Here is a 21,744-nt window from a genome sequence, read left to right as displayed (position 1 = left end):
CTGACCTTCTCTTGTCAGATCTGTTGTTATCTCAAGCCTTTGTGCTGCACATTGGGCACCAAATAAGGCTGTCATGGCTTAGGAATGGTACTCTCCAATTTAGCGCTCCCACTGTGTCATGAATTGAATGAGTGTTCTAATATTGCTTAAAGAATCACCGGCAAAGGTATCAGTAAAAACAGGTTTAAAATAAAAGCAAAAGCACAACAACCTTCATTGGCAAGGTTCACTCTACTAACTAGATGGTTAAGGCACACAGAGGAAAAGCAAACAAAAAAAATCCAGTCAATCAATCCAAACTGACATAAATCCAAAATTATCAGGGAGAGGTGGGGGAGAGACAAAAGGATAAAAAGGGTAAGGATAAAAACTAATATGGCCTAAAGGCCTAACAGCACTTTAATTTAACAGTTCTTAAACTTATCAGTACTTATCCTAACTTAAACTTGACAGTACCTTAACAGCATTTAACTTAATTTATAACTTAAACAATTTAACAAAGGATTCATATAGGATTTACTGTAGCACAACAGTAACTTTCTTACAGGCGTAATTTACAAATCTAAAGTACTTGAGTATCTCAGAGAGCAGTGTTTCCTCCACATTTGCTATAGCATATGGACACAGATATAAAGAGTCTTGTCCTAGGTTGATAAGGAAGTGAGTTTTTTGGGAGGTTGTGGTCAAACCAATCAGTGCTCAGATTTGAATATTGGCACCTGGTGTGGCCACTGAAGACATGGATACGCCTCTGAGAACACAGGGGGTTAAACAGCAGAGAATTCCCAGGGGAACTCTCTCTTGGTTCTAGGTTGGTGAAAGAGGTCAGGCCTCCCCTGCCCAGACACTGGTTGGATGGGGGAGGGGAAGCCATGTAGCTGGGGTGAGGTAGGTCGGAGCCTTGGACAGAGAAGGCGGGTGAAGGCCCCTGCAGGATGGAAGGGTGGAGGAGCACTGAGAGGCATGGGGCAGCCCCCCCCCCCCCCGGGAGAGAGAGAGAGGGAGAGAGCCTGTGCCTGTGCTTGTGCCAGGCCGAAGGAGAAGGGGGGGAGGTGTGGCGAGAAGGTGCCCGGCTGCCATGGGAGTTCTGGGCAGGCAGAGCCCGAGATTTTAACCCTTTTCTTGGACAATAAACACTTAACGAAACACTAGTACTCCTTGATTTGAATGAGAAGAGAGATAGACATGAAATAGAAGGAAATGGGCAAGTGTGGTGAAGGTCTGAGCAAGTGAAGGATGTCAGAAGAAGATGGGGAAGAATCCTAAGTGGGAGGAGATGATGGAGTGGCCTTTGGCTGGACTTTTCTTGCATAGCCATAGACTGAACCAATTTCCTGTAACACAGAGACTGCATTTAGGGGGAGGCAATGGCTTGGGCCAAGAGAGTGACCTGCTGTAGTGATTGCCAGTGCAGGAGAGTGACCTGCTGCAGTGACGCCAAGTGCAGGAGTGGAGAGAACAGAGAAAGATGAGGAGGGTGTGGTGGTGCCCTCTGTCTTCAGGGAAAAAGATCTCGGTTCTCGAGACCCTCGGCCCAAGGGGGAGTGAAAATGGGGGGACCTTTGTCCCAAAAGTGAGAAACTGTTGCTTTTTTGGTACTTGGCAAAGCATCCTTAAAGGGAACCCTATAAGCAGTTTTGATCCACGAACAGTGGTGAGAGCACTGTACATGGAAGGAAGGAAGATGTCACAATGGCAAATGTTCTCCAGGCGGTGCCACGTGTGACATGGAAACACAAGAGGTTTCAACTGTGTTTCCTGGGCAAGCCTATGGTACAAGAGGGACTCCTCTCTTCTTGGTGAACTGAGAATTGATTATCTGAGGGGTGGTAACTTGACTGAGAATCTAAGGTTTTGTCTCACTGTGCTTGGGTGGAAACTGGGTGGGGGGAGGAGGAATGTTTCGGAAGGTTTTTCATTCTGAATTTTCTGTGTGTTCCTTTTATTATAGTTGTATGTTGATAAAGTTATTTTTTCTTTATTTCTAAGTTTGAGCCTGCTCTTCTCTATTGCTGGTCACATGTCACAGCAGCCATTAAAGAGAATATATTTTCATGGGGGCACTGGCATTGCGCCAGCGTCAAACCATGACAAGTCTGTACAAGGTATCTGTGAAAAATTCCTCTCAAAGGTAGTGAAACATTCACTTCAGATGCCTTTGTATTGTCTCAGTGGGCAAAGGGTCAAGCCTCTAGGAGTGGGGGGTATCAGCTTGTCACTATCGAGTAAGAAAGCGGCACGGACTCTAAGCAGGCTGTTTTGCACAACAACGGCTTTAATGCGGAAAAACTTCATTTTTATAGACAGTTCAGATACATTCCACTTGATTGGCTAATTAACAAAAGCACTTTTCTCCCAAACAATCCTTGAGAAGAACAGAAAAACAAAGAATAAGAAAACACCACCTGCAGGTTGTTTATAATAAGTTCTCATCCTTTCTCTACAACTCCCTAAAAGTCTCACAAGTCCACTGTGAGAAAACTTATCTCATTTTCTTGCTCTGACCAGGCTGTCACATCCACATCAGCCCAGGATTTATTGTTGTTTGGCAATCCTCCAAGAATAGCAAACTTAAAAGTTCGCTGTGTCTCAGAGGTCTCATTCAGGGAGGTTGCTGGTTGCAGCTGCTGTGGGCCAAGAAAGCTCAAAGGGTCTTATTTTGGACTGCTGTTTATAGGGTTGCAAGAGAGGGCTTTGGCCATAATTTTTCATCCTGGCCACACTTCAGGTCCTGCCATTGGGACTCAGTAACCCCCTGTAGCGCTACAGGCTTGGGAAGATTGGCTGGAAAGTGGCCCTGTGGAAAAGGACCTGTAGGTGCTGGTTGATAGTGGCTGAACATGAGCCAGCAGTGTGCCCAGGTGGCCAAGAAGGCCAATGGAATCCTTGCTTGTATCAGAAATAGTGTGGCCAGCAGGACCAGGGCAGTGATTGTTCTCCTTTACTTGGCAGTGGTGTGGCTGCACCTCAAGTACTGTGTTCAATTTTGGGCCCCTCACAACAAGAAAGACATTGAGGTTCTGGAGCATGTCCAGAGAAGGGCAATGGAGCTGGGGAAGGGTCTGGAGCACAAGTCTGATGAGGACCAGCTGAGGGAGCTCTGGGGGCTCAGCCTGGGGAAAAGGACGCTCAGGAGAGACCTTATCACTCTCTACAACTACCTGAAAGGAAGTTATAGCCAGGTGGGGATTGGCCTCTTCTCCCAGTTAACACATGACTAGACAAGAGGAAATAGCCTCAAGTTGCACCAGGGGAGGTTTAGGTTGGGTATTAGGGAAAATTTCTGCTATGAAAGGGTTGTCAAGCTCTGACATAGGCTTCCCAAGACAGTGATGGAGTCACCATCCTTGGAGGGATTTTAAAGTTCTGTGGATGTGGCACTTGAAAACATGGTTTGGTGGTGGACTTGGCAGTACTGGGTTAATGGTTAGACTTAATGATCTTAAAGGTCCTTTCCATCCTAAATGATTCTGTTATTCTGTGTCTAACTGTGGCTGCTAAAAATAATGCTTTCATTGTGGCTTGCAAGGGCTGTAAATAGCGTGTAAATGAAAGGAAAATGCCTTTGGCTTACTTCCTGGCCAGATACAACATTAATTCTGAATAACTGCTTATGGAGGACTGGATTACTTGGATATGAGCATACCTATCAGTGGATTATAGATATGCAAGGAAATAATAATTGGACATATTAAATTAGTGTAATAATAATTTGAGAGATTTTACCTTGAATTCAGAGAGCATTATAGGTGAACCTGAGACTGATCAAGAGTTCAAGTAAGAATGTCCTCCTTTAGGATATTCTCCACCTCACCTTTGTTATTGACATCTTCAAAATTTTAAGCAAAATGATAAAATTACTTTATTTTACTTGCTAAGTAATCATAATCATAATCATAATCATAATCATAATACTTGTCACATCTCATAACCACATTCTGTAATTGACAGACGTATGTCTGCTCATCTAGTTTTTGGTATTTTTATTTAAAATTGTACATCTGTTCTCCGAGTAAAGTTTTTGGCCCTTGAAATGCACTGCCCTGCAGAAACTTTTATTTTTACATTGTTTAGAAGTTTGTAGGTATTTAAAACCTGTAGCATAGGCAAAGTTATAGAAGTCTTTTAAATATATATGCATCGGGTGGATTCCTAGTTTATGAAGTTACTGAATTCTATGTAAGACCAATGCTTGTAAATCAATATTTATAGTTACAGAGAATGAAAATTAGTGCTTCTTTAGGACGTGTCTTGGTTTGAAAAGACAGGTGTCTGCTAAGGAAGACAGGAGCCTTCCTTGAAATGGAAAATGTAAACCCCCTCCCTCCAAATTTTTATAATTTTTAAATTAAGGGGCTTTCAGGCAAAGATATGGGAATAGGAATAACAGTTCTTTACTAGGAAAATTAAAAACAGAAATGCAATAGTACAAACAAGAAAACAAACCGCTGACAGAGTCAGAATACGACCTGACACCCTGTGGCTCAGGGTGTTGGTAGCAGTCCAATTAAATGGTGGCTGCAGTCCTGAAGTGACAGATGTGGTTCTGTTGAAGCAGTGATCCTGTAGAAGGGTGTAGTTTTCCTCTGAAGGTACAGTGGTGGTGTAGATGGGCATGGTCTTCCTTTGGAAATCCAGCAGAGAAGAAAGCTGCTCCTCTGGGGAATCCAGTGGGAAAAGGCTGCCTGTGGTGTTCCAAATCTATGATTACATCCAGATAGGAATGCTTGGCTCCTCCCTCTGGGCAGAGCTTCTTGCAATGGGATGATGTAATTTTATCAGTCATGCAGTGACACTCAATGGCCCATCAAAAGAAGATATTTCCCGGAGGGAGGATTGGTTGTGGAAGAGATCAAGAAACTGCCCATTAACAGAAGATAACTGCCCCACCTCTCATAGATAGGAATAGAATAAACACCCCCATTTCCAACCTAAGACAGGAAGACTGAAATATACTTTTAAATCTTGTTCTAATACTCGTATACAGCATTCTGGTTTTGGAACTCATAATCAGTTGATTAAAATTAATTTTAGCAGTAGCCCCTCTTTTTAAAAGTACCATTTTTTTTCAACTAGCAACGGTTGCACTCTAAAGTATTTTTAATGGCCCTCAGTCAGTCATCATGGGTATGATAAGAGTCCTTGTGTAATAATGCACTAACTTTTAGTTTTAAAATATTTTATATTTGAAAGTTATATCTCTTATTTTTCTTATATTTCTTTGGGGATGTTAATAGTTTTGAAGGCCTAGAATAGAGCTGTGTGTAAACTGTAACTCTTGGTGCAAATGAACTTTACACATCCTTACTTTTTGCCAAAGTCAGGGCTTCTCTTCTGGTTTGGGCTGAGGTAGAGTTAATTTTTTTCACAGTGACTGATATGGGACTGTGTTTTGGATTTGTACTGGAAACGATGATAACACAGGGATGTTTTTGTTACTGCTGAGCAGGGCTTACACAGAGCCATGGCCTTTTCTGCTTCTCACACCAACTCACCAGTAGGTAGGGTGGGGGTGCGCAACTGACCAAAGGCTAAAATGCTGATTAAAATTAGCTTTATCGGCTGATTTGGATTGTTGTAAACTTTAAATTTAAATTTTCTTATACTATAAACTAATCCTTTCTATGTAGAACATCCACATCTCACTTTCAGCATGCTTCAGAAATAATACCAAGTTACTTATGCCCTTGGTTGAAGAACTAAACATGAATCTGCTCACAAGTGAACTCTGAAACTAAAAAACTTTTTATGTAAATTGATGGTTGTATTTGGAAGGAGGGATAAGGAAATAAAGATTAATATTTATCACTGTAAGCTTTGATCTTGTTGCATTGTTCTGCAAATCTACTTTATCCTAAGAACTGATGGAAGTTATAAACACAATTATTTTCTGTTGCAGATGAGCCGACGCGTTCCTTGAGTGGTCTCATCTTAAAGAATAATGTAAAAGCACATTTTCACAACTTTCCAAATGGAGTAACTGACTTCATTAAAAATGAATGTTTGAACAATATTGGTGATTCCTCCCCCTTAATTAGAGCTACTGTAGGTAAGTTTACTCTTATTACTGTATTCTGCACACTGAAAATGTTACTGATATAAGTGAGAGCTGTGCAAGTGAGTTATTAAACTCCTAAAACTATTTGCTTCTGATAATTGTCACAACCACATCATGATTTGATTCTGATATTAATCTTCAGTGTGAATATACAAATATATTTTTCTTTCCTATTTTCTTAAAACTGAATTAGCAATTCTGTTTGCATCTCTTGAAATGTGACTGAACATAAGTTTACTTGAATCTGTTAAAATTCAGATTGCTGCCAATTTTTATACCAAAAACCAGGAGTAAGGTAAAGGTTCTGACTTCAGAACTATTTCAGCACTCCACTTGCATTAGTAAAACACTTCTGTTTGTGGATTTCCTCTTTGCTTCCCCATATGCACATCGCTTCAGGGAATCATTACACCAGATGTTACATACATTAACATAATGAGTTCATGTTTTTTAAATAGCTTCTGTCAGAAAACAGTAGATAAGGTGTGGTGATCAGAACACCAGCTACAAGTGTTTTTGTTGTATGTTTTTTTTATTTCCTAAATCCTGTGGTTTAGTACACCTCTTCCATAACGTGAATATTTGTTATTTTTACTTATTTCTAGGTAATGTTGGTTTTCTGTCTGCTCTTTGAGAATATGATTTCCCCCAATTATTGCAATTGTAATTTTCCTTGTCCACTCCAAAAACTAGAAAAAAAGTTAAATTAATGTATATTTAAGTACAGTAGAAAAAAACAGGGATTGGATGCAAGTTCAGAAAGGCATTCAGCTTGTATCAGCTGATTTCTGTTATAAAATAATGTCATGGTTTCACCCCTAAGTAACTAAGTACCACACAGATGCCTGCTCACTCCCCCATCTGTCCCCCCAGTGGGGAGGAGAATCAGGTTGAGATAAGAACAATTTATAATTGAAACAAAATAATAATTTCAATAATAAAAATATACAAATAATATTACTAATAATTGTCACAAGAAGGACATAGAGTTACAGAAGCCAAGAGAAACAAGTGATGCGCAATACAGTTGCTGACCACCCACTGACTGATGCCCAGCACATCCCTGAGCAGCAATTGGCCCCTCATAGCCAACTCCCCTCAGTTTTTATACTGAACATGATGTTCTATGGTGTGGAATATCCCCTTGGCCAGTTCAGATCAACTGTCCCAGCTATGCTTCCTCCTGGTTTCTTTTGTGCAGCTCCTCACTGGCAGAGCATGAGACACCGAAAAGCCCTTGTCTCAGGGTAAGCACTGCTCAGCAACAACCAAAATATCAGTGTGTTATCAGTAATATTCTCATACTGAATCCAAAACACAGCACTGTACCAGCTACTGAGAAGAAAATGAACTCTCCCAGCAGAAACCAGAACATTTTCCTCCTCTTATTCCATACCATTTACATCATGCCAGGTCACACAGTTCCCAGTTCCCCATCACCTGTCTTTTGATAGGTATACACACACATATACTCCCTTAGTCTATGGACTATGGACTAAACCGGATAGCTGGTTTCCTGCAGGGTTGGTGTGCCCCAAGCAGGCAGGCAAGCACAGGCCAGATAGCTCAGCCTTCTGGAGGCCGAGTGTCCGGATACCCAAGCCGCTCTTAGCCGCAGGCTACCTTAGCAAGCACAAGTCATTATCAGCTCTTAGTGATCTCAGCTCTTTTCATGGTTTCAGCTCTATTGCTTGCTAAGGCGCTCTGGCTGGCTTTGGCATGCGGGTTAGCAGACACGGAGAGAGAGAGAGAGAGAAGGCAGCCCTGGAGTTCCACAGCGATGGTTTATTGGGAGGTCCCTGAAGAGTTCCAGGGACGGATCTTCTAGCCAGAATGGGCTAAAGTAGCCCCTTATATAGGGCTAGACTGGATCAGAAATTGTCCAGTAGCAGGGGTTAGGGAAAAGTAACCTATGGGGTCACGGAAAGATAAGCTAGGGTCTGGAAGGCAGGAGAAAGGGGCTTCTGGCCTTATCACAATGACTTGGCATTTCCTTACTCTAGGCCTCAGTCCTCCATGGGGCTTTAGCCAGGCCTGGGCCTGCTACAGTGGACCCTGTAAGTCTGTTGAGTTCATTCACTCCAAGTGCCAGGTCCTGCAACTCCATGCAGTTCTACAGGCTTGGGGCAGAGTGGCTGTTTTGTGGCAAAGTAGGACAGTTTCAGACAAAGTTTATTAGAGAAGCCCTCTGGTTGAGTCATGAGGTGCAGAAAGGACCGCCTTGCTTTCAAAAACTCCTCAGAGAGAGGAGCCTAGGTGCAGCTGGATCCAGTCTTAGCCCCAGACTTGGTTAACAGTTTACGTCTAAAGGTTTATATAGGTGTAATTGAACCTTTATACAACTTTGTCCAGCAGGATTAAGGCTGACAAACCAGATGTATTTATATAAATATATATGACTTATTATGATAATGATTAGACAAAAATATCTTAATCAGAATTATTTACAGCACAGTATAGGAGTTATAACTACTAGTATAGTATAGTGCACTATTTTGAAGCAATATTAAAGGTAGCAAAAACAGTTGTTATAAATGATCAAATCTGCAGCCAAATTTATAACAAATATTTTATAAATTTATTAGATTGACAAACAAAAAAATAGAACATTATAAAACCGCCACAGCCAAGACAGTGTCAACCCCAGACTTTGACGCTGGGTGAACTTGGGTCAGACTGATATCTCCCCAGAGTAGTGTCACACCAACTGCTCCAGGTAGCCAGCTTATATAGTTTATTCTGCCTGGAGCAGAAATGACCTAAGATTTCTGTAAGTTCCTACATATGTATAACAGGAATGATACAGATGCAGTCCTGTACAAAAGTCAGTCCATAGGTTTGGATGGCTGTCTGGGCTCCTCAAAATGGTCTTCCTTTCAGCTGTAGCCAGGATTTGGATGTAATCTCTCCCAGGTCTCATTCGGTGAATGTTCTGGACATTCTCGGGAAATGGTTGCTGATCACCCAGGAAAGACTCATTCACTCGTTAATGGTCATGATTTTATCTGGGCGAGTCCGAGTCCTGGAAATCTTTTGGAAATGAAAAGCCCTGCTTCTGGCCAAGGGGGTCAGATGCATGGTTGGATCTTTATAATTTTTATACAATTTCCAGAGCATGAATTATCTACATCATATACTACACAGTTAAGTAGAAATTGATGTTACTCACCCATACCAATGATTGGGAACAAATCTCTTTTACTCGGCCTTGAGGAGTAACCTTGAGACGTGTCCCCATTTAAGGGAGGAACCTCCACTGATACACTTCAAGGAGATGTATTTTAAAAGACTCTGACATTAAAATTTGGGACTGGGCTTTTATAGTATATAGTGATTGACTGTCAGTCATATGTCGTCAGACCAGCTGTGTCAGTTCAGCAGCTTTAGATAAATTATCAGTAGTATAATTTGTTCCTTTATCCAGGTATTTTACCAGGTCTACCACATCTTCATCTCACTATCAGGGTGTTAAACTTTGGGATTGATGAGTCACACTGGTTTCAGCATTGTTCAACACCAAAAGCAGCAGGACTCCCCCTTCTTCATTTATCTCTGATAGCTTTGCAAATAGGACATTGTTCAAGTTGTTTTCCCCATTCCAGGAAGAGCATCCTGCTACACTCTACCATATGACTTCAGTCAATCTTGTCTCATTAAATAGTAATGCAGGTATCTCTTGCCTTCATGCTATAAAAGCATCCACTGCATATGTGTACATTATTCTTAAATATGTTGAGGTACATCAGTCTCCTAAGGTTTACTATTTTAACTCATGTGGTTTGATAGTATTAGCTATTTTATATATATACATGTTTACACACAAAGTTATTCTCAAAATCAGTTAGAATTTAGCCAGAAATATTAAACAGAGCATAATACAGAGTTAGCTATCGATTTTGGCAAAAAAACCACTTATTATTTCAATTTATATACTTCTGGAAGGGTTAGTATCCTTATTTGTTGGATTAGGTACCACACATATTGTAGTGGTTTTGGTTCGCCGATTTAAGATTTCCCTAATTTTAAGATTTTCCAATTAACGCATTAAAAAGTGTGGTAGGTTTTGGTGCTGGTCAATTACCAATGTACTTACTTCTTGTTGTTCTTGTTGTGAGATAGGATTAGGAGAAAGGCAAAGTAGGTTCCAAATTTTAAAAAGGTATAATAAAAATTTTAATAGTAACTAAAAGGAAAAAAAGTAGTAAGAATCAAAACAAACCCTTCAGAACACTTCTCTTTTCCCTGCAACTTTTTATTTTCCACTGACAATGTAAAGAAACAAAACCTAAAATTTCCAGTCAGTTTACTACCTCTAAAATAGTCTGTCTTCAGTTTACTTAGGGAGAGAAGTTCTTGTTAATGTTATGGAGACTTCTCCACAAGAGGAAAAACTGTTCTCTCGTGGTTCTTAATTTGGTCACAAATAGCAGACTCCCGGGGGAAATCTGCTATTGTGAAGCCCCTCTCATTTTCCACAAGCCTTCCCACAGCTTGTTTATGGGTTATGTTGACTTATGGGGTATTGTTTTGAAGATGAGTTGGTTAAAGACAAAAGTTCTCATTATCTGTCTCTAAAATCATCTTCATCCCTGGGAACAGAAATCATCTTCTCCTGGGGACACAGGACTACTCTTCTCTCTTTCTCTGTTCAAACTTCTCATGGGATCACAGCTACTTTAATATCTGTTTACTTTAGCATGGACGTTTTTGCTCAATATCTATTTGAACCCTTCATCTCCCCATAGTTTTATGTGTTATAGGGAAAAGAGTCTTTTTCTCCATAGCTTACAAGAGGATTTTAGCTCTAAAATTAGGGCATCTCCTCATCCCTCCTATCTAGGACCTAATTTCATCCTCACTGACCATGATGTTTTCATGTTGTTCCTTTATATGCTTGTATTTTTGTTCCTTTCTCTCACTTGAGGGAGGATTGAACCACTGAAAGGGTTAACATGTCGCCTGGAGCCTGCAGATGGTCAGCCTGACTCTGGTCGGGCTGGCTGCTATAGACTGCAGGGGCTGTGGCTGGAGGGGCGGCTTGGATTTAATCATCCAGGCTAGAACTCAGCAGCAGCAGCAGTACTCTTGGGGGGGGGGGGGTAGTGGTTTCTCCTTCCCCCTGCCCGACCGTTGTGGGCAACTTCTAAGGGGGTAAAATCCTGGTGCTGCTGCTGGGGCCCAGCTGGTTTGGCTGGGCTCCAGGCTGGGGGAGGGGTGTAGCAAGCAGCTAGATGCTTGCAAGGCCGGCTCCATCCGGGGCCCAGGGGAAGGGAGTCCAGCCCCACAGCAGGGCTGTCCGGCCTGGCCCCGTGGTAGGGGTCGCCCACTCAGTGTTACTTCGCTCCCAGCTGGAAGGGAAAGGGGACGTTCCCGGGTTTCTTTCGTCTTTTAACATGTGTTTTTCACAGAGGCGTGTCTAGTTTTCTAGTGGTTGGAAGCTTTGCATTACTTCCTTAAATATCTCTCAGGCAAAACCATGACACATATATACAATGATTACTAATAAAAACCAGATTCCAATTAATAAAAATATTACAATAACACGTTGTAACATTAAGTCCAGAATGCCCATTGTGTTTGGAGACCATCTGTGTGAGTTGACACAGGCAGGTGGCCAAAACAACCACAAAACAATGGCTGAAATGCAAGGAATAAATTTATTTCATTACCTCACTAAGTGGGGGATTCCAAAGCAACACCTGGGTGGAGACACACAAGCAGGAACACAGCACCATTGGACTCAGTCCTTCCTAGCGAGTGGTAGGGCTACTGTTTGCACCCATTTATCAAGGGCCTACACACACATAGATTGCCACCATGCTGTGATCTCCTCTGTGCTTTTTATGATCTCTGAGCTTTGATCTTCCATCTCCTAAGACTGGGAGCTCAAGCATGTCTGTGAGAGGGTCTCCAAGTCTCTCCAAACACCTGTGTTATCCCTACACAGAGATTCTACTTCTCATAACAGATAGAGGATTAACAGCAGTAGGCATAATACATGGAGTTTCCTGCACTGTTATTCTCCAGGCCTTGGCATTCCCAGCTGCAAGGTCCCTTGAGCAAATCTACCATCCTCCTCACCATTCTTCTGCTTTTACCTGTTTCCTCCCAACAGCATCCAAACAAGTTGTTCCACTAGTTATGTTCTCCATCCCTTTTTATTCACTCTAGGACATGATGTATTTTTTTCCACATCATTTGGGACAGTGATTAGTGTTTTCCAACTTTCCCTTTTCAGTTGTTTTACTAGTTTGTGTAGATCAGGATGTTCCAACAGCTTTCTGACCAGGGTAATGTCCATTCCATTAGGTGTTGGAGACAAAGTGTCATATAACTCAAAGTTGCTGTATATGTTCTAGAACACAGTTTCTTGTATAAAATAGTTGACATCACATCCTGCTATGTTAATAAAGTTACGAATTCATAGATTGGAGTGCTTAGAAAGCTGGATCTTTGTGTTATTTACTGTTAGCACAAGGGGTTCTTAAACATGCACATCCTTGTCCTATGTATACTTGGACAGATTCAGGATCATTGTCGGAGTACATTTCAAAGTGACAAATGCTTTGTTCTGCTTCTAAACAGGTATCTTGGGCTTTTTAAATGTTACTTTAACATCTACATCCCTGTCATACTCTCACCATACAAGCATCTACCTCAATTGTTTGCCGTGTGTGTGGGATTGTTTTTGAAAGCCTATGTTCAGTGTTGCAATGGATAGAGTATGGTTTTGTTGTGATTTAGTCCCAGTGTAATGATTTGGTATATGGTATTGTTGTGGTTTAGGAATGGTATTTTCAAATGTAATACCCCTGTTAAAACCATGCGCTGTTTCCCTCCCTCACCAATTTGAGGCACAAAAGACAAAGATCACAGGCTGATATAAGAACAATTTACTTGAAACAGCAATGAGATAAGAAAACCAACAGTAACAGCAACAATATTAATAATAAAAGGTATAAGAAAAAGAAACTATTTACATAGAAAGCCCCTGACAATAAACAATACTGGACTGCTCTACCCACTATGTTTTCTCAACCCCTCTGAAGCAGGTCTTTTTCTCCCCTCCCCTCGCAATGACCAGAGGTGGTGTAGAATAACCTCTGAGCACTAACCATGCCCCCTCCCTGCTACTGCAAAAAAATTAACTCTGTCCTGGCCAGAAGTAGGCTAGGTATATACTGAAGCATTTCTTATTGTCCATAAAAAAGCTGTGGCCTTATTAGCTACTGGGTCATAGTAACATCTGATTGAAGACCACCAGGATTGAAATTCCCTCTGAAATTTAGTTACATTGTCCCAATTTACCTTTCAAATTTCAATAAGTAAAAAATCCATTTCCTCATTCTCTAATTATTGCAGCATTGGTAGTTTGTAGCCATAAGTGAGCTTGGATACAGCTTAGTGCTAGACACATTACATTGAGTAATTCCTGAAGCATCAGCCAGTAATTCATTATCAGCATTTCAATATTTTTCTGTCTCAGAAAAGAAAGTTGAAGCGAACCACTTAGTGTTTCCTAAAGCAGATAATGAGAACTCTAAAGATTGCTCTGTAGTACTCAAATCACTAGTGGTTGTAACTAATTTTTTAGCCAGGGTTTCAAGATCAGTGCTGTTTAATACCCCCATCCCCGTTCAAAATATACCAGTTACATCCTTCCTAAAAGAAGTTAATGCCCTCTTGTTCAGCCTGGCATACTATCGAAGAGAAGAGGTATGTATAAAAGGCAAACACTTTGGTCTGATAGCTGTAACATCAGTTTGCATGGACATTTCTACTTTTTTTAAAGACCTGTCTTGGTTTAAGACAGTTTAACCTCAAGAGTAATTTGCTTTGTAAAGTTTTGTAAAGCACTTTGTAGTGCTGTGCTATTTGCAAAGCACCATTCAAAATATTCTTCCTTTACTGATATAATTTTTGAGGGATCTTTAGCATTCAGCTGCAAACACCTTTGACGGCATTTAATAATTAGTTGTGCAATTAATTAAAAAATAGTAGGTGATGTTTTTTTAGGTTGATGGGGCAAAAAGATCCTTTCTAAAATGTGTAGTGGGTTAGACCACTGATTCCTGTAGGATGTAAATTAACAGTGACAATAAACGCTGTAATGCAAACTTCAGGACACATTTGATAAACTTGTCTGTTCGTTATGGCCCATTCTACTGTTTCAAGTGCAGTTTTCACCTCTGGAGTAATTTCCTTGGACATGTTAACTCAGGGTAACCTTTAAGAATATTAAACAAAGGTGATAATTGTGGGGTGGTTAACCCTACATAAGGTCTTACCCAGTTGATGATACCCATAAGTTTTTGTGCATCATTTAAGGTTCAAACTTCGGTTGAAAGTTGAATTGTTTGTGGCTATATTGTTTGATCTATTATTTTAACTCCCAGGTACTTCCATGAGGGTTGCTGCTGCAGCTTTTTTGCTGCAATTTGCAACTGTAACTCTTGCAGTGCTTGCTTCAAACTTGGCTGAATCTGCACGAGGCCTTCCTTGGTTGGGGTTGCTATCAAGATGTCATCCATATAATGATAACAGTATGCTCCTGGGAATTGTTCTCTCACTAGTGGGAGTGCCGGTGCAAGATACCATTGACAAATTGTTGGGCTATTTTTCATACCCTATGGCAGCATCTTCCATTGATCTCGCTCGACTGGTGCTGCATGATTGATGGGGGGCACTGTAAATGCAAACTTTAGGATATCATCAGGCTGTAAGGGAATAGTGAAAAAACAATCAAATCGACAATCAAAATGTCTCAGGTAGCAGGTATCATAGCTGGGGATGGCATTCCAGGCTGTAACGCACACATACTTTCCATAACTGCATTAATTTTCCTTAACTCATGGAGTAATCTCCATTTACCTGTTTTCTTTTTAATTTCAAACACAGGGGTGCTCCATGGACTTCTTGATGGCTCAATATGTCCTGGATTTAATTGTTCCTGAACTAGGAATTTAAGGGCATTTAGTTTTTCTGTTTCTAGGGACCACTGATAAACTCACATGGGCTATTCAGTGAGCCACTTCAAGGCCAGTGTAGGATGCTTTATGCTTTTCAGCACAGTGGCCCCGTTAAAAATCTGTTCCTACCTGAACTCTTCACGCTGACAAGACATCTCTCCTCTACAAGTTCAGTGGCACAGCAGTAACATAGGGACGAATTGTGGCTGTCTTTCTGAATTCTTAACTGACACAGGTTTACTACTTAAGTAACTTTGTGTGGTATCCTTGAGGCCATCAACAACAGATCTCGCAGCTGTGGTAGGCCATGATTGAGGCTATGTGTTGGCAGATATGATGGTAACATCTGTTCTAGTATTTATCATCTCACAAACTTTGATGTGGGACGGATTTGTCTGAGGCATTTGAAGTGTACAAACTATGTTTGGTCTTCGATCGGAAACAACTTGAGTCTAGTACACTTGAGGTTTTCCTGTTGATCCGAAGCCTTGGTCTCCTCGCAGCTTTGGGTCTGTTTTAGGAACACAAGACTTAAAAGGAATGAATTGGGCAATGCGAGTTTTAGCTGGGATGGTCACGGGAGGAGTAGGTGTTGATAACATGGCACATATCTGTCCCGTATAGTCTGCATCTATAACACCTGGGTGAACAAAAATACCTTGCAACATTGCACTTGATCCTCTTAACAATCGTGCACTCAACCCTCTCCCTATAGGCCCATGGGCTTTAAGGGGAACTTCATGCACTTTTAGAGAGTCTATATTTATTGCATTGTCTGGAAATATCTATTCAAGCTGACCCTCTTGTTCTCCCTGTGAGTTGGTCACATAGGCTCGCACTGGGGGACAGGAAGGTGCTTGTGTCTGTGCGTACTTCCCCGTCACACTCTTGTTCTTGTTTCTCTGTTCCCTGAGAGGTTGTCCGTCAGTGCGGAATTTAGACCTACAGTCTTTGGCAAAGTGACCGGGTTTTCTACATCAGTTACAGTTTCCTACTGTAGGCACAGTTCCTTGGTTTTGGTCTGTCTCCAATGAGTTGGACTTGCGGGGAATGTGGCCTTGTTGTCTACATCTATAACACTGGCGTGACAACCTCACAGCAGTTGCAAAAGAGTTGGCTAACAAAGCCATGCTATATGATTCAGTTCTAACTTTAGTACATGCATCAATCATTTAATCTAAGGATGGATTTTCTTTGGGTAATAGATCTATAGCTCTCTTGCAGTCTTCATTTGCATTGTCTCGTGTAAATTTCAATATCAGCTGATTCCTTGCATCATTGTTTACTCTTTGTTTTTTCATTGCATCCTGTAATCATTCTATGAATTGCATATAATTGCATCTCCCTACCAGCACTTTCGGTGCCAGGCACTGCTCGGTTTCTGGGTTCTGTTTGCATTCCGAGGCTGTGAGTGGGCATGCCAAGTGGTGGCTGGGCTGTCCAATCGGCCACAGGCAGAGGAGGACCGAGTGGGTTTATGGTAATATGGGGCATGGAACAAAGCGCATATGGCTCCAGTGGCTGCAGCATAGGCGAACCTGGGCACTGCACATGCGCACTCGATGCTGGCAGCGAGGGGACTCCGACGGCGTGGCAGGGGGGCTCTGCAGGGTTAGAGAACTCGAATGAAAGCCGGTCCCTTTCTGGTTTGTCATCCGCCCTCTCTGCTTGCAAATCCAATGTGGCACCTATTCTCCTGACCGCTCCTTCTGGTGCCCCGCCATTTTGGGATGTTTCTTGCGCTCCGCCATTTTGGGATGTTTTGGCAGGTGATGCCTGTGGTGCATGCGCTCTGCCATTTTGGGATTTTTGGGTGGGCAGCGCCCACAGCGCCTCTGCTGCTGCTTCCACATTCTGCTCGTCTTTTATCAGTTCTAATGTATCTAGCATCAGCTTCCAGGAAGTCATAATACTCATAGCAGTCCCGTTTCCTTGAGAGGCTGACTTAAAAATCAATTTACCAGCTTGTTCCCAGTTTTTAATACTGAAAGCGGCTTCTGTAGTGGCTTCTACACCCTGGCTCCTGCAAAACTGTAATAAAGTTTGCAGAGCCTGTTCATTGTATTTAATCCCTCTTTTGCTCAACATAAAGGTCCATACATTTACTACAGCTTTATCTTCTGTTGAAACTTGTCCCCCCTTGTTCCCAGCAGCTCACCCTATTATTTACACGTCCAGACTGTTACATCTCTCCACGCTGTCGGCAGCTCTCCAGGCTGGTCTCTTCCCATTGGGCTCCATCTCCCCACTCTCCACGTGGCTAGGCTATCACCATCACATCAGGGGTCATCATTTTTCACGGTTGAGACGGACACAACATGACACTCTAAGGTTCATGCGGCAATAGAAAAACTCTATTGTTCACCACTTGCATTTATATGGTTGACCCCAATTGGCTAGACTCTTGGTGCCACCCAGTTCACTGACCGACAGCTGCCTGCATACGTGCTCGTCAGGGATTGGCTGGCGTCCATTCTCTGCAGCCAAGTCCCTCGGCCTCTCAGTGCTCTCTCTCCCAAAGATGTTTCCTTTCTATCACAGGTATAGGCTGATCAAGTTAAGGTCAGAGTTACTTGTGCCTGTGAGGCTTTCAGGCCAGCCGTTAGCCGTCACAAGACAAAGGGGAAATTACTGACAAACTTTGCTTGCCTCAACTTTATCCCTGGAACAAAAAACTGGGATGTAGGAGCTTATAAAGCAGTTCTGGTGGCAGATGGCCTGGCATTGTCTGGGAAGCTCCAGCCTTGTAGTATTAGCTTCCTCTGCTTCCTTTTGGCAGCTTCAGTGGTACGTGTGTATGACGTCAGTGCTGCCACTAATTGCCTCCTGCCATCCACTGGACTCAGCCAGGGTTAGTGCTGCTGTCTCCAAGCTGTTGGTGTTTTGCAAGGGGGGAAGAAACTGTCTCTGCAAGCACCGGAAATGGCACCCCCCAGGCCCGACTGGCTCTGTCTCTGCACTGCCAACAGATGTTGCAAAGTTCACTGTGAAACAGTTTTAATTGCTAAATGCAGATTCTCAGGTTGCTACATTTGCCAGTCTAGAGACTAGCCCAAAGCAACCCCCTCCGGAGGCCAGAGAGAAACAAAGGAAAACCAAAGGGGAGCCTCCGCGTACACTGCCTCAGTTCTCTCCCTGCAAGAAGGAAAGGAAAAGAGCCAGAACCAAGAGGCAAGAGAGCTCCTGCCTGAGTGCCCCGAACTTAATAAGATCAGTACTCCCCTGGCCCCATGGCTCCGTTTCCAGCCATGTTGCTGGATCTTAAAGAAACACAATTTTGGGGCACAGATAGATATGGAATACAATAATTTTGGGTTACCCAGGACAAGACCAAGAGGGATTAGACAATATGTGTTGTCCTACTAATTTGACTGCATAGGGCCCAACCACTGAGATGTTTGGGGTCAGTTTTACAGGCTTTTTGATAATTTTGGTGGCACTCATGGAAGGAATGCTAGGCACCCTTTTACACTCCAGGATATATACTCAACTTCTATATCATAATGAATTAAAACTGTGTTTTTCTGTTTCACTTCGCAGTCCTTTAGATTTGGGGTGAGACAAACTGGTGATGTTCCATGTTTTGTGTTTCTATTTTGGCTGTGTCTTTAGTAGACTGTCCTGGTTTAGGGCAAAATTGGGAGAAAATCCCCAAAAAGGGGCCCCTCCAGAAAGCAAACCAACACAGCCCCTCCGCCCAACCGGTTCGGGAAAAATTCCTCAGAGAGAAATGGAAAGAACCTGTTTATTTAACCGGCACAGCACCCCCCAACACACAAAATGAACAATACTGGATGACACCACTCTTTCACCGCTCTGAAAAAGATGACAAATTCAGAAAGTCTCTCCGGGGGGTGGTCGCTCTGTTATCAGTCCCTCCGGCGCTGGGGCAGCTGCTGCAGGCCACAAGGTGCAAACTCTCTCTCGGTGTTTCCCAGGTCCCAGTCCGGAGCAGGTCCAGTAGGTCCAAACAGAAAAGGGGAAACAGTCCAGGAAGGAATTTGGACTGTTTAGCTAAATTAACTAATGAGAAGAGGGGAAAAAAGCAAGAGCAAGCAGAAGCAAAGCAGAAGCAGAGCCAAAGCAAGAGCAAAGCGAAAAGCAGGGCAAAAAGCAAAAACAGCACTTTGTACTGTCTGTATGTCCCGCCAGCCGTGGGGAGTGGCTGATAAGAGGCCCAAAACAAACCTTTCACTCTGCAGAGCCAGTCTTGAAGTCATAGAACATAATATCCAGCATAAATAACACACACGAATGGGGATACCAGCATCCTAACGTCACCCTAGGACACAGACTTTCAAAGGACTTCCACTAATGCATGACACCACCATGTACCAGTTGTAGGGGGACCTTTGTAGACAGATACATACTGGCCTATGGGATCTGTCTTGTTTGCAAGTTCATGCTTAAGCAGGCCTCCAAGTGTATTGGAGGATATTGGTATCTACTGTAGCATTCCTGGTGTTACTATCAGGATGATGACCAATAGCAGCCATTGACCTGTAAAATAAAATAATGTATATCTCAGCAGATGCACCAGATGGGACAAGTTAGTTTCCTTAGGTGAAAATGTGGTAAATACCCATCTGAAATTGATTCTGTGTTGGTGACCATTAGAGTCAGTAGCCACCCAGGCTTGTGGTGCTTGAGTGTCCCTTAGAGTCATAGGTACAATTCCAGTTTGGGGTAATTTGACCATGACTGGTTGGCCTAATTTTAAATTCCCCTGAAAGGCTTCAATTTTATCATTTGAACTTGATTCAAGAGATATGGTGCTCAAGAAAGCTCATGAAACAGGACTACCCATTGGTTCATATCAGTTGTTAATCTCATATAATACCTTTCATTTCATCCAGATTTATGTGGTCTAAGGTAGTGTTTCAGCAAACCATTGGTATGCTCCACCATCCCATTTGCTTAAGGAAATAAGGTACATGAAAAACCCATTTGATACTTTTCTTTCTGTGCCTGTCTTCCACCATCACACTGGTGAAGCGTGATTGTTACTCTGTATATAATCTGGAATAGGGAGACTGGAAAACCAATTATAGAGTCCTTAAAGAGTAGCTTTGGGATCAGTTTGCCTGCTTTTAGTAGCAACTAACAGTCCAGATACCACTTCCATACCTCTTAGGATATACTTGTAACCATTAGATGTCTTCAGAGGTCCAATATCATCTATTTGCCAAGTGGACCACAGTGCCTTGGTTTTTTTTTTTTTTTTTGATAAGTAAAGGTAGTGCCTGGTCTGGGTGATTTTGTACAAGTCTTAATTGGCACTGGGGACATTGTGTGAGAATGTGTTTACACATCTTCCTGGTCAATGGCCAACCTCTACTTTGTTATGCAAAAAATAAAACCTCCAGTATGCCCCAATTTACAGTGTAACCACTCACCCAATCAATACCAATGTTGTGGATCCTCCAAGTGATCAGTTTTTATCTTTCTAATTTTTGCCATATGATCCACCTTGGTGTTTCAGTTGGTCTATAAGGCTTGAGTATATTAGCATGAGCTTTGAACTATCCTTTGTGGGTTGGTTGGTATTGAGCCCATAACAAGAACCATATCCAATCTTCCTTCTGCCAAACCTTTCCATGTACCTGCCAACCTAATGCTTTCCATAGACACCAGCACTGTGTGGCATTAGCCCAAACATATATTGTCCTTTCTTTCTCATTTACTGCAAGTACCTCAGCCTTTAATTCTTCCACCTGTGCATTTCCCATATCTTGTTATTCTACTTCCATTCCTGTCTGAAAGTTAAGAGCAACTGCTCTGTACTTCCATTTGCCATCAATACGTTTGGCTGAGGCATCAGTGAACCAGGTATCTAACTTCAGAGTCTGAAGTTAATGGGGGAGCATCCTGTATAGGACTAGCTTATATGGCTGTTGCAAAACTAGCATATCTGGGGTCACAGGTATCTGCAATTTTGTCAGTTTTTTCAGTCCTTTAGTTATATCCATCTGATCTGTGAGTCCTGAGAAATACGCATACCATTTGTGTACCATTGTTTTTTGTGTAAACCCATTAGGCAGAGCATTGCCTTTTTCAATACTGGCTAACAAGTTAAAAGGTCCTTGGATTTGCACAGGTTGGAGCTGTTGAATTTTCTCTACCTGTTTGAGGGCTCAGGTCAGAGACAATAATCCCGTATCCCAGACAGCATATCTCTTTTCAGTATCTTTTAATGCTGTGAAACGGAACCCTTTTGGTTATTTGGGTCCATGAGGGCCTTTCTGGAACATATTACATTAAGTCCCATGTTCAACAAAACCCCGTTCAACTGTTATAGGATCACTGGGATGAACTGGTCCTAGTGATTGATATGTTTTTAATTCTTCTATTAGTGTTTACAAAGCTTGTTTATGACTATCAAGCCACTCCTGTGGTCTGGTTTTTCCTCATTACTGAGTACAATGGCCTCACTATTATAGAAAATCCAGGTACATGATTTCTCCAGTATCCTAAAGAACCCATGATCTTTTGAAGTTTCTTTTTAGTAGTCAGGGTGGGTTTAGCATCCAATTTTGTAATGGTTTTCTCTGGGATTACAGCCTGACCAGAAATCCACCAGGCTCCCAGGAATTTTACCTCCTTAGAGGGGCCTTGGCATTGAGCAGAGAGCACTTCTATCCCCTCATAATTTAATTTATTCCATATATCCTGTGCTGTTGATCTTACCTAACCTTCCCCTTCACTCCCTATCAACAC

The 21,744-nt window shown here is 42.2% G+C and overlaps 1 protein-coding gene across 1 annotated transcript in view; it reads left to right on the top strand.

Annotated features, from left to right (window-relative positions):
- LOC103823257 (transportin-1-like) overlaps positions 1 to 21,744 on the top strand; it is a 153,202-nt gene that overhangs the window by 25,831 nt on the left and 105,627 nt on the right. The window contains exon 4 of the mRNA XM_050986343.1: positions 5,900 to 6,049. Coding sequence (XP_050842300.1) covers positions 5,900 to 6,049 — 150 coding nt within the window. The remainder of the gene's footprint in view (positions 1 to 5,899; positions 6,050 to 21,744) is intronic.

This window comes from Serinus canaria, chromosome W (genome assembly GCF_022539315.1).
Source record: "Serinus canaria isolate serCan28SL12 chromosome W, serCan2020, whole genome shotgun sequence".
NCBI lineage: Eukaryota > Metazoa > Chordata > Aves > Passeriformes > Fringillidae > Serinus > Serinus canaria.
Note: the sequence above shows the minus strand (reverse complement) of the source record. Positions and strands in the feature narration are given on the sequence as shown.